The 12,408-nt window shown below is 39.4% G+C and overlaps 1 protein-coding gene across 15 annotated transcripts in view; it reads left to right on the plus strand.

Moving 5' to 3' along the window:
* TACC2 (transforming acidic coiled-coil containing protein 2) overlaps positions 1-12,408 on the plus strand; it is a 308,555-nt gene that overhangs the window by 30,254 nt on the left and 265,893 nt on the right. For 13 of the 15 annotated variants that reach the window (XM_069099132.1, XM_069099131.1, XM_069099133.1 and 10 more), the window contains exon 3: positions 1,803-1,859. The exons of the other annotated variants lie outside the window; for them this stretch is intronic. In XM_069099132.1, the coding sequence (XP_068955233.1) occupies positions 1,803-1,859 (57 nt within the window). The remainder of the gene's footprint in view (positions 1-1,802; positions 1,860-12,408) is intronic. 15 annotated transcript variants of the gene reach the window in all.

Here is a 12,408-nt window from a genome sequence, read left to right on the forward strand (position 1 = left end):
ATTAATACAGCAAGAGCATGATGCAGATTTAGAATGTAATGGTATTGAATTCCTCAGATGAGAAAATTAGATCTAGGAAGCTCACATCCTCTATCTGGCTTACTGTTAACAATTGCCTTCTGATGCAAGTTTTCTTAAGAGGAATCCTGCTTTGGCAACTTCAGTTCAGCCTTGGAGACCTGTATGCTTTGAGTATGTGAGGCATAGTTTGGGAAACAGTAGAATGCTTTGGAATAAGGATATCAAACACAAAAAAGCATGGGGGCTGGTCAGATTTATGCAATTCAGGCCCTTTGGACAAGTACTACATATGTAGGACAGGCAATTTAAAAAGGTGCTCTCAAATAAACTTTTTAAAGACAAATTCTTTTGATCAGGCTGGGTTTAGGAGACATCTCAAGGATAGATGCTGGACCTCAGGACACAGATCCTGCAGGAAAAGAGGCTGGTACACCATATAGGGAAGAGACAGAGATCCTGAGGTAGCATGAGGATGAGTGGGTAGGACATAGGGGAGAAGTGTTCACTTGGGGTCCAACCATTTGGGGCATAGGGAAGGGGAGAGCCTCCAGCCCATCTGGTAGCTTCCCATTTTAATTCAACTAAATCCAGCAGACATTTATTAAGTGCCTACTATGTACAAACACTGTAGGGCTACAAAGACAGAAAATAAAATTGTCTCCATCTTCAAGGAGTCAATCAGTCAGCCAAAAACCATTTACTAAGCACCTAATATGTGCCAAGTATTGCACTAAACACTGGGGAAATAAAGAAAGATAAAAGACAGTCCCTTCTCTCGAGGAGTTCACAGTCTGATGGGGAGGAGGACCACAAATAGTTGTTAAAGTTATATAAAGAAAACAAAAGGGGAGAGAGAACCCTAACAGCCTGGGGGAGATCAGGGATGTTTTCATAGAGGAGTTAGCATTTCAGTTAGGTTTTGGAGGCAGACCCCTAGTAGGCACTTTGTAAATGTTGAATTGAGTTAGATGACCACAATAAATAACTTCCTTTGATACTAGATAAGTAGGTAATAAGCTTCTTTATTTTCACCAGCTGAAGGAGCAAAACTGCTGTCAATACTCTGTAAATGTCAGCTCCTTGTGACAAAGCCTAGTTATGGGACTGTTATTTTATTCAGCTCTTTCCCCTTTCTTCAGACAGATTAAAAAGTATTTGTTGGGAGACACAAAGATTTACATAACAGTAGCACAAACAGATGAGAGCTATGAACTTTAAAAAAATATGAAGTTTGAGTTTTTGACAATATTGACCTAAAAATCTTTCTCTGCTTCTCTGGTTTTTGTTGAATTCTTGCTCCTGAAGTAAATAGTCTACAAGAAACTTAAATTTTAAATGCATTTATTGTTTTTCTCCTATCACATTTGGCACATGGCAATCCCTTTTCTTCTCTGCCTCCTGGTTTCCTTCAAGTCTTTTCTCAAATTCCACCTTTTCAGACCTGTCTTTAGGATCTGATGCATCTAGGGGATTTCATGGGGCCAACAACATGGGGAAGGGAGGAAAGCAAGAGGATCCTGTGTGGTTTCAGTAAGTGGAGTGCTCAAAGAGACATCATGGTGCTTTCTTTTTCTTTTAATGACATCTTGGCAATCATTTAAATTTAATTTTTCCTTGATAAAACTTGGGAGGGATGGCTCACAAGATAGAATTTATTCTGGCTCCTATATGCTGTAGGGGATATCTTGGACCCTATATCTCTAGCATTGCTGCTGCCAACAGGTGATGCAACTCATTCATGTGCTGCTCTCTATAATCATTTCCACTATATTTGCTTTCAGTCAGAGGATGCTGGCTCAAATGTCATCCTGCTGCCACCAAACCTGGGTGTACCACAGGTACTGAAAAACACTATTGATATGCATGGCTTGCATTTCGACCATTTGAAAGCATTTGTGGATGCTTTCCAAGTTTGTTTTTGGCATATCTGCTTTGGATCCTTTTTTTTGTCTCTCCCCTCCCCCCTCCCCCCAGCAAGTTGTGAAACAGAATCTAAATTTGCTTTCTTTTAAATATGTGGTTAGGTGTTGTTTTTTTTTAAATAGGATTTTTCTATACACATCCAAGAATGTACTAGTTAATGTACTATAGGGAGCTGGAGAAGTTCTATGTTCTCAATAGTAAAATAGAAACTGGGTGTTACATCTCTTTTATCAGGTAGCTCTTTGCTAGATACCCCAAGTTAAGTTTTGGGTCTTGGTTCATAGCAACACCCTTATTCTCAGTAGGGCAAACTAAATTGATATAAAAGACTGGCATTTCAAATTAGTGGCAATATCCTTATGCAAATATAAGGGGAAGAAATTGTACTGCTTTACCTTATATAATGGTCTTTTGGGGGACCATGAAGATCAAAAATGATGAACCAAAACTTGCATCAATTTGATCATTTTTATGGGCTGGTATTTTTATGCACTGATTATGGGTTACTGTGGTTGAATAAACTAATTACATGGTAAATTAGCCCTTCAATAAACTATGGAGTCTCTCATTGACCTTTCCATGCTACCTTGATAAAGTGCTAGAAATAGAGGTGTGACTCCATGATTTAAAAAATGAAAATGAGCCATCCCAATTCAGACTTCAGGAAGCTCAGCCACTCTGCCTGATGCTGCCTTGATATCCACCCTGCCACCATTCTAAAGCAAGTAGTCTTTGATTTTGTCCCCTTTTAGGATGTAATTAAATGATTTATAGGTTCAAAGTAAACTGTAGTCATTCTTTATTACTTCCAGGACCTAATATAAAATCCTCTATCTAGCTTTTAAAGTCCTTCATAACCTGGCTTACCTTTCCAGTTCTATACTTTACTTCCCTCGAAATGCTCCACAATCCAGCAACATTGGCATTTTTGCTGTTCTTCGCACAAGACACTTTATCTCCTGACTTTGTGCCTTTTCACTGATTGTCCCCTATGCATTGAGTACTCCTCCTCCTCCTCTTACCTGCCTTTCCTTGGAGTTTCCTGACAAGTGTCCAACTTGAGAGATGTATATCTTGGGGCAGTAAGCAATTAGATTGGATATATAATATAGGGCCAGCTTTCAGAAGGATTCACTTCCTGATTTCTTTCAAGTCTTTTCTCAAATTCCACTTTCTGCAAGAGGTCTTTGCTAGTCCTCTCAATGCTAGTGCTTTCCCTCTGAGTTTACCCTGTATGTATCTTGTACTCATAGAGTTGTTTGTGTGTTGTCTTCCCCATTAGAATGTGATCTACTTTTGGACAGGGGCTGTTTTTGCCTCTTTTCGTAACCCCAGTGCTTAGCACAGTGCCTAGCATATAGTAAACACTTAATAAATGTCTATTGACTTGGTCTGTTAAAAAGCTTAGATATGGAGGGGATCCTATTCTCCTCAATTTCTCTATGAAGAAAACAAGACCCTGGGGAGTTGAGTGACTTGTCCAAGGTTACTCCGTTTGCTAGTGTTCAAGCCTTGTCTAGAATGAAGGTATCCTGACATTCAATCTGGGCTCTTTCCGCTGTGCCAATTCTGCCTCCCCGACGCTGCTCACCAAAAAACAGGTGGTTAAGTCACTTTTAGTCTTCTATCGTGCATTGAGTTCAGCAGGGTTTTACTTTCAAGAAAATATCATTTCTGTGTTTTTGGTTCAGCATTTTCAGCTTTTCTTACTAGCTATTAAATGTTAAAAATTGTTCATTAAGGGGCAGCCAGGTGGCGCAGTGACTAAGAGTGCCGGCCCTGGCGTCGGGAGACCCGGGATCAGTTCCGGCCTCAGATACTTGGCACCCACACAAAATAACTGGCCATGTAACCTTGAGCAAGTTACTTAACCCCAATTTCTTTAAAAAAAATTGTTCATTAATAACCCTGCTGAACCTGTTCAATAAGCCCATGTAACTTAGGATGCCCTCAAATGTGAGTCCTGGAAAGATTATACTTAAGTTCAAGGTCTCTTTTCAAAAATCACAGCTCATAAGTTCCCATCAATATTTCTCTTTTATCAGACCAAATAAGAGGACAGGATAATACAAAGTAAAAGGCTTTTAAATACAACAGAATAGTAAAGTAAATAGTAATTTTCCCCAGACAAATGAGGGTGCATTGTCCTACAGGTTCTCATGTCACTTGTAGGGGAAGGGAATGTTCATAGCCTGGACAACTCATGTTACTAGGGCTTCATCCTAATACCATCCCAGTTGGTACTTTTTTTTTTGTCTCTAAGATTACTACTTGCTGCTTCTCTGTAGAGCAACTGGTGTCATTTTCTGGGCTATTTTCTCAGCTGAAATGCAAACTACCAGTGTCATCTACTATGCTGCCTTTTGGGCTACTACTATTTATTTGCTCATTTTCCACTGAACTATAGCTGTTATGTAGCATCTTTGAGATTCTATGATTCTCTGTAATGGAGCATTGACAGTTCTTTTAGCCCTTAGCCACATGGCTACTTTAGATTTTTTTATAAATCAGACTCACAGATGGATCCAATCAGCATGACAAAAGCACTTAGAACAAGTACTTTCATTCCCTCTGGTCTATCATTTGGGATAAGGTGAGAATTTTCCTTTCAACTCTCTTTGTGTTTTTGTTGTCTAGTGATGAGCCAAGAAGACTATCCTGAAACTTCACCCTAAATATATTGTAGGAGTGGGGGGAATTGGGGACTTTTGATCTGCATGCCTATAGTTATATCCAAATGTCTTCTCTCCTTGTACCTTGGTGTGACGTGTTTGTGCCAAGACCAAATTTCACTGATATATAAAACAGAAGATTGAGCCATCACAGTATAATTTGTTTAGAATAGCATTTCCTAACCAAAGGTCTGTGAATTTATATTTAAACATTTTGATAACAGCATTTCAGTACAATTTGTTTCCTTTGTAATTATATGTATTTTATATTATGCATTTTAATACATTTTGAGAAAGACACACACACACATACACACGTGTTTCCCTGGTTTTAGAGCTTACTGTAAGGTTGATGCTATCTTCCAGTTAATTCAATCAAATTTAACAGATCTTTATCATGTATAACAACAATGTGCTAGGTATTAAGAAAAGAGATGAGATTTAAATAAGACATAGTCTTTGTTTCCATAGTACAGTATGATACATACAGAGATAACAATAAGACAGAATAGCATGCTATGTTGCAAACCATGGGAGGATACAAAAACTATAAGTCCTTCCCTCTCCTTCCAAGCATTATCCAGATCTCATTTATCTAGGGCTTAAGTCACTTTTGAGTTGTGTCTGACTCTTTGTGATATCATTTGGGGTTTCCTTAGCAAAGATACTGGATTGGCTTGCTATTTCTTCTCTCCTTCATTTCTTCTCTACTTCATTTTACAGATGAAGTAACTGAGGCAAACAGGGTTAAGTGACTTGCCCAGGGTCACACAGCTGGTAAGAGTCTAAGGCAAGATTTGAACTCAGGAAGATGAGTCTTCCTGACTCCAGGCCTGGTGTTCTATCCTCTGTGCCATGTAGTTGCTTATCTAGGGCTTAGAGAGCTGAAAGATAGAGTTTAGTTGCAGTCTGGGGAATGAAGTAAGACTAACAGGAAGTAAGAATTGTGACTTCCTAAGGGTAAGATCTAGATGAAGGACCCATTGACTAGAAGGAGAATTTTTTAAAAAATGTACCTGGAAGAGATAATTTGGTGCATTGAAGATGTACCAAGATAATTGATTCACATGAGGCTATGTACTTAAAATTACCTTAGCTCTGTGTAGTTTAGACACTAGGATATCCTTATATAATAAAGCTTAGTTATAAGCTTGAATTAGTACTGAATTTTTTTTTGATTGAGAATAATTAGCAGAGGTGAGGCACCACCAAAGAAAAAGAGAAAAAAACGACTCTATTTTTTTGAGTTCCCAAAGTGAAAATTTGCACAATGCCAATGGTAGCAGGAAAGAATGTCTGATTCTAAGAACTCCCCTTGGGGTTTTCTGAAAGGAGTCTAACCCAGTGGGTTTGGGGAGTAGTACAGGGTCAACTTGCAGAAGGACTTGAAAGTCAGGTAGTAAGTCTGGACTTCACTCTAGAGGTAGTAAGTACCCATTGTGTTTTTGAGCAAGAGGAGATATGAAGGAAAAAAATATTTTAGGAAGATTATTCTGACCATCCTATCAAGGAATATTAGAAACATAGTACCTAGGATTAGAGAGTTGATACACCCACTATGCTCTGCCCTGGTCAGACCACATCTATAATATTATGTTCAGTTATATTCACTGCAGTTTCAGAAGGTCATTGGTAAATTGAAGAGTCCAGATTAGGGCAGTAAGGATAATGAAAGACCTTGAAGGCCAGAGGATGATTATCCTGGCAAAGAGAAGACTTAGAGGCAAGGACATGATATCTGTCTTCAAGTATTTGAAGAGTTGTGAAATGGAAAAAGAATTAGATTTGTTCTATTTGGTCTCAGAGAGAAGGATGGATAGAAGTTTTAAGAAGTAAGATTAAGGATTGAAGAAAGGAAAAGCTTCCTAACACCTAGAGACATCCCAAAGTAGAATGGGTCTCCTTGGGCATCTTTCTGAACAGAGGTCTTTAAATATGGGGTACTTGACCACTTGTTGGGGGTTATTGCAGAGGGGATTCTTTTTTTAAAAAATAATTAATTAGTTTTTAGTTTTCAACATTTACTTCCACAAGATTATGAGTTCCAAATTTTCTCCCCATCTCTCACTCTAAGACAGTGTGCATTGTGATTACCCCTCTCCTCAATCTGCCCTTCCTTCTATCACCTCCCCCCCTTCTCTTATTGCCTTTCCTTCTATTTTCCTGTAAGGCAAGATAGATTTCTATATCCCATTGCATGTATATCTTATTTCCCAGTTGCATGTAAAAACAATTTTTAACATTCACTTTTAAAACTTTGAGTTCCATATTCTCTCCCTTTCTCCTTCCCCAACCACTCTCATTGAGAAGGCAAGCAATTTGATGTAGGTTATATATGTGTAGTCATGGAAAACACTTCCATAAGAGTCATGTTGTGAAAGACTAACTATATTTCCCTCCATGATATTTTGCCCCCCATTTATTCTGTTCTCTCCTTTGACCTGTCCTACCTCAAAAGTTTTTGCTTCTGATTACCCCTGCCCCCCATTTGTCCTCTTCTATCATTTCCCCTTATCCCCTTCCCCACTACTTTCCTGTAGGGTAAGATAGATTTCCATACCCAATTGAGTGTGAATGTTATCCTCTCCTTCAGTCAAATCTGATGGGAGTAATCTCACTGCATTTCACTCATTCCCTCTTACCTCCCTCACAGAGGGGATTTTTCTTGAAGAATGGATCAGATTATATGAATTCTGACATCTCTTTCAAACTCAGAGATTTTTCGATCTCTTAATCCTCCCAAATTTCTTTGGGCAGCCAAATTTTTTCATTAGTTGTCATTCCTATGCCTGGTGTGAAATGCTTTAATAAAGGCTATTCAGGGTAGATATTTGCCAGGCTGTACAATTATCCCATTGCCTGTTGTTTTACCTTGTGACTAAAATCCTCGTGGTGGTCCAGATTCTTCCTAGTGGACATGTGGTTCAGGAAGCATCCTCTGCAGAAGGAACCCTTTCTCTTGCAACATTAATGGTGGTGAAAACATTAAAATGGGAAGATGCCATTTAACCTCTTTTCCTGCTTGAACACTTTGTCAGCTCTTCATGCAGGGAGGCAGGACATGTTTCTGAGAACGACTTTGAAAGTCTGAGAGGACAAATCGCCTTTTAGTTACTGACTTGTATCCATATTGTATCCCTCTATCCCTAATGTAAGCTCCCAGAAGGCAGGGTATGTTTTGTTTCTACCTTCATATCCCTAGTGCCTAGCCTAGTCCCTTGAACACATCCAAATCCTCAAATGGATCTGTGACCTCAATGATTTAGATATTTTCTCCCAATGCAGATAAAAACCCATCCATGCCTTCTTATCCTGTGCAACTCTGTGGCCTCTCATAAGTTTTCCAACCCATGAAACAACCCTTGTACCTAGTAGGTGCTTAGTAAATGTTTGTTGAAATGGGAGAAAAATATGAGGGATGAGTACCTTGAGTTTATGTTCTTATCAGTGTCTTGAATTGGTAGAAATTAGTAATGATGCCATCATTATAACTCAGCTTTGAAAAAACATACACAAAACCTAGGTACTCTCATCCCTTTAGTAGTCAGAGGAGTAAAATCCTCCCCTCCCTTTAGAACTGGAAGGGACCCTACAAATACAATAAATTAGTCTAACTCCCTCAGTTTGTACAAATGAATTCCTACCCCTCTTTTTCTAATTTTCATATATATATATATATTTATCATTCAGTCATCCAGGTGATGATGCAGCTTTGGAGTCATTCTCGACCCTTTGTCCTCACTCACATTCTATATTCCATCAGTGGCCAAGTCTTGTTGATTGGACTTCCAAAATGTTTCTTCTCTCCACTCACAAGGCCATCTTGCCACCTTTCTTCTTAATGACTAAAGTAACCTCTTAATTGTTTTTCCTATCTCCAAATTAATCTCCATTCTAATCCATCCTCCATATAGCTACCAAAATGATATTCTGCTGTCTTGTCATTCCCTGGCTAGTGGGAGTAGCTAGTGGCTTCCTGTTGTCTCTAAGATAAGTACAGACCTACCCTCTCCGCCCCTTTGGCATTTCAGGATTACTGCACATTACTCTCCTGGACTCTGTGTTCCAGTCAAACTGGCTTTTTTGCTATTTCATAGACAAGACATTATGTCTCCTGCTTCCTTGACTTAACACAGGATTTTCCCCATAACAGAAACAATCTGCCTCCTTACTCCTGCCTCTTAGAATCTCTCTCTTCAAGGTTCAATTCAAATAGCTCCTTCCACCTGAGACCTCCCCTTATCTCTGCAGATGCTAATGCTCTTCTTCCCTGGCAAATGATTCTGCATTTACTTATCTCCCAATAGAATATAAGCTTCTTGAGTCAGGGACTGTCTCATTTTTGTATCCTTAGCTGCCAGCCCCAGTATCCGGCATATAGTGAGAGTTTAACAGATGTTTATTTGAATACATGAATTGACTTGTCCAGGGTCATACAGGTAGAAATCAAGATTTGAACCCAGGTTCCTGGACTCTAAACCCTTCTAAGCCTTAGGAAATATGGAAATAATCTAGTGTGAACTCAGAGGTTTAGACAACATGTTTCTTAATAGTAGCTGATGACAACACCTGGAAATAATTTGAAAAAGTCTCTCCCTATCTACCACTTCACAGCTTGTCTTTTAATGTAGTTCCCCATGTTCTGGGTTGTCTTTTTCACATGAAGTTGACTTAGAGGAGGCAACTAACTACTTGTGATGCAATCTCATAGGCCACTGCTAGGGCCTATGAAAATCATCTCCCAACCATTTATTGCCTATATGCCATCATTTGGGATTTATCTCCTTAATTTTAAGGTTTTATTCCCTTTAAAATGTAAATACCCGTGAAATGCTTTCAGCTTTTATTAGTCATAATGACATAGATTCAGAACAGGAAGGCACTTTAGGTAGGTAGCTAGTCCAACCCCCTTATTTTACAGATGATAAATGGATAAAGTATTTATTAAGCTTTTACTGTGGATCAGGTGTTGTGCTAAGTGCTATGGATACAAATACCAGAAAGTTAGGAGCTTACATTCTAATGGGGGAAGAAACATAGAAAGGAGATCTGGGAAGGGGTGGGGTTACCCCATGGTGGCTTGGTTTAGAAATGGGTGTTTCTGGAGGCCTGCTTCTGGGCAGGATAGGACAAAAGCTCATCTATCAGAGCCGTGAATACTTCGAGGGGCAGAGTCCATGGTGAGAATATTATTACCCAAAGAAGTTATTGTAAATATATATCTTTGTGCAGATTTCAGCTCTAGCTTTGGTTCTCCCTCCCTCTGGATGGAGGAAAGGACTCAGAGGTTATTGGGTTCCTTGAATGGGAAGAAAAAGAGTTGAGGACCAAGGGGAGAAAAGGTAACAGAAAGGTAATACTTAGAAATCTAAGCTGCAAACTACCTATTTCTGAGTTTTCAAGTGGGCCCTAGTATCTAATAAAAAACACCAGGAAATTTAATTTCTGATGAGAGGTAGTAATTAGATCTAAATGTCATTACCCAGGTGATAACACTATTACAAATGATTATCTCTAGGCTCTTTAAAACTTTTCTCTTTAATATCCTTTAATTTGTAGCAGCAAATGATCACATGTTGACATTGCCACCTGACAAATTGCAACCCATGATCCAACCTGACAATTGGGGAGGTTTAATGGATGGAGGGCTAGCTTTGGAGTTAGGAAGGGGTGGCTTCAACGCTGGCTTCTGACATATGCTACCTGTGTGGCCTCATTAAAAGGTCAAACCTCCCAAATGCCTCAGGTGCATTTAAAGTAATTTCTTCATGAGGAGTTTCCTGCCCTGGTCAGTGTCCTAATTTATGAAAGAAACAAAAGATAATTTATAATAACTCAAAGATAATGAAGATGTCTTCATTTGTATAAACCTGTCCCTAATGGCATAATACACCTAAATCTAGTCTCCTGACTAACACTAGTATGTTTAGAGGGAATAGCAAGTTGTCTGTAATGGATTTACAGTTTCACGTGAAATCTTTTTTATTATATTATGTTATGGAAATGCTTGTTTTATTCCATAAGTTAAAAAAAAAGTAAAATACTGGTGATCACACCATTCCCTTGGTTTAGCCCAGGGGTGGGGAATCTGCAACCTTGAGGCCTCATGTGACCCTCTAGGTCTTCAAGTACAGCCCTTTGACTGAATCCAAACTTCACAGAACAAATCTTTTTTAAAAATCCTTTTTTAATCCTCTTCTTTATTTTTATTTGTTCTGTGAATATGGATTCAGTCATAGGACCACCCTTGAAGACCTAGAGGGTCACACGTGGCCTTGAGGCTACAGGCTCCCTGCCCCTGGGCTAAGCCTGTGTCTTTATCTTTGCTCCTAATCTATAATTTCATTAGCCTATGGCTCTTCCATCGTCACTGCAGTTTTGGATTGGCAAAATTTAGACAGTACAGTCATAGAGCATTTCTTGGGGGTGGTGAGAAGTAGGTTTCTTGCCCAGCATCAATCACAGCACTAGCATGTGTCAGGGACAGGACAAAAACCTAGATTTTCCTGCCTCTAAGACCCGCCCTCTACCTGCAGCCCCCTAACCATAATCTTAAATTTAGTTGTATCTGGCAAACAAGTTTACATGTTCTTTGAAAAAACAGCATGTTTTCATAGGCTAGTCTAGAAATGATCTTTGGTCATCTGGATTGAAAGAGGCTGTACCCCACCTTATTTCAAATGGCAGGGAACTTTCTGAATTTCAAAGTACTTAAAAACAAAATTTGCAGCATTGCTAATGCTTGGCTTTTGTTTGTGTTTCCATTTAGAATTGTTTTCTTGATTTAGACAGTTGCCAGCTGCTGCTGATTCTGCTTAATAAGATGAATCAACTATTCAGCTGCAAACCCTGGCTGCCTTGTGAAAATGATTTGTTGCATGCTGGGACCTGCTTGTTACTCCTGCTTCTCTCCAGGCAGCTAATCCAGGACTAAGAAGTGGGGTTGGCCCAGCAAGCCAAGTCTGACCTATGATATCAAAATGCCAGTAAGGAAACCTAAACTTGCTGTCATGATGTTCTGGGTTGTTTTCTCTAGGCTTCAGGATGGGGGAGGGGTGCCAATGCAAGGGATTCAAGCATATAATCTCTGAGGTCCCTTCTGGCTCAAAAAATAGGATTTAACAAACCTGACTGATCTGCTTTTGCCTTTTTTTTTCTTTCTCCAGAAAGTAAAGACAAGGCCGGGGGGCAATAGCAGTGGGGGGTCTCTCAAATTTCTTCATTCTTTCTTGCAGAAAAGCATAATTTATTTGAAGGCAGGGGAATTTTGAATGGGGAAAGGTAGTTTGTCAGAATGTCATATTGAGATAAAGAGATGCTTTCAGGAAGTCTCAGAATACTGGCATGTGAAATGACAAAAAGTGGAGGAAGTTGGCATGGAGATGAGAGGGTTGCTCCTAAAAATACCTTCCTCCAATTTTATTTGTGGGACAGATTGCAACATGACTTGGGCTTATGATGAAATATCAGTTTTAGTTCATACCTCATCAGCCTAAAGAAGTCAGGGTGGGTATTTCTTCAACAAACACTTATAAAAGGTCTGTCATATGTGTGCCCTTCCTGTTCAATGGGGAAGGACTGGATTTGGAGGCAGGGTGCCTAGACTCAAAGTCCCCCTCCGTTATCTACCACCACCATGGCCTTGGGCAAATCTACTCCCTACCTTAGTGACTTTGGGTAAATCACCTGGCTTCTTTGGCCTCAGTTTCCTTGTGTGGAAAATGAAAAGATTGGACAAGATGGTTTCCAAGTCCTTCCAGCTCAAAAATTTATGATTGTTTTTTTCCCATCT

Source organism: Petaurus breviceps, unplaced genomic scaffold, assembly GCF_028583685.1.
Source record: "Petaurus breviceps papuanus isolate PSGF00001 unplaced genomic scaffold, PetGlider_PUasm1.0 37, whole genome shotgun sequence".
Classification (NCBI taxonomy): Eukaryota; Metazoa; Chordata; class Mammalia; order Diprotodontia; family Petauridae; genus Petaurus; species Petaurus breviceps.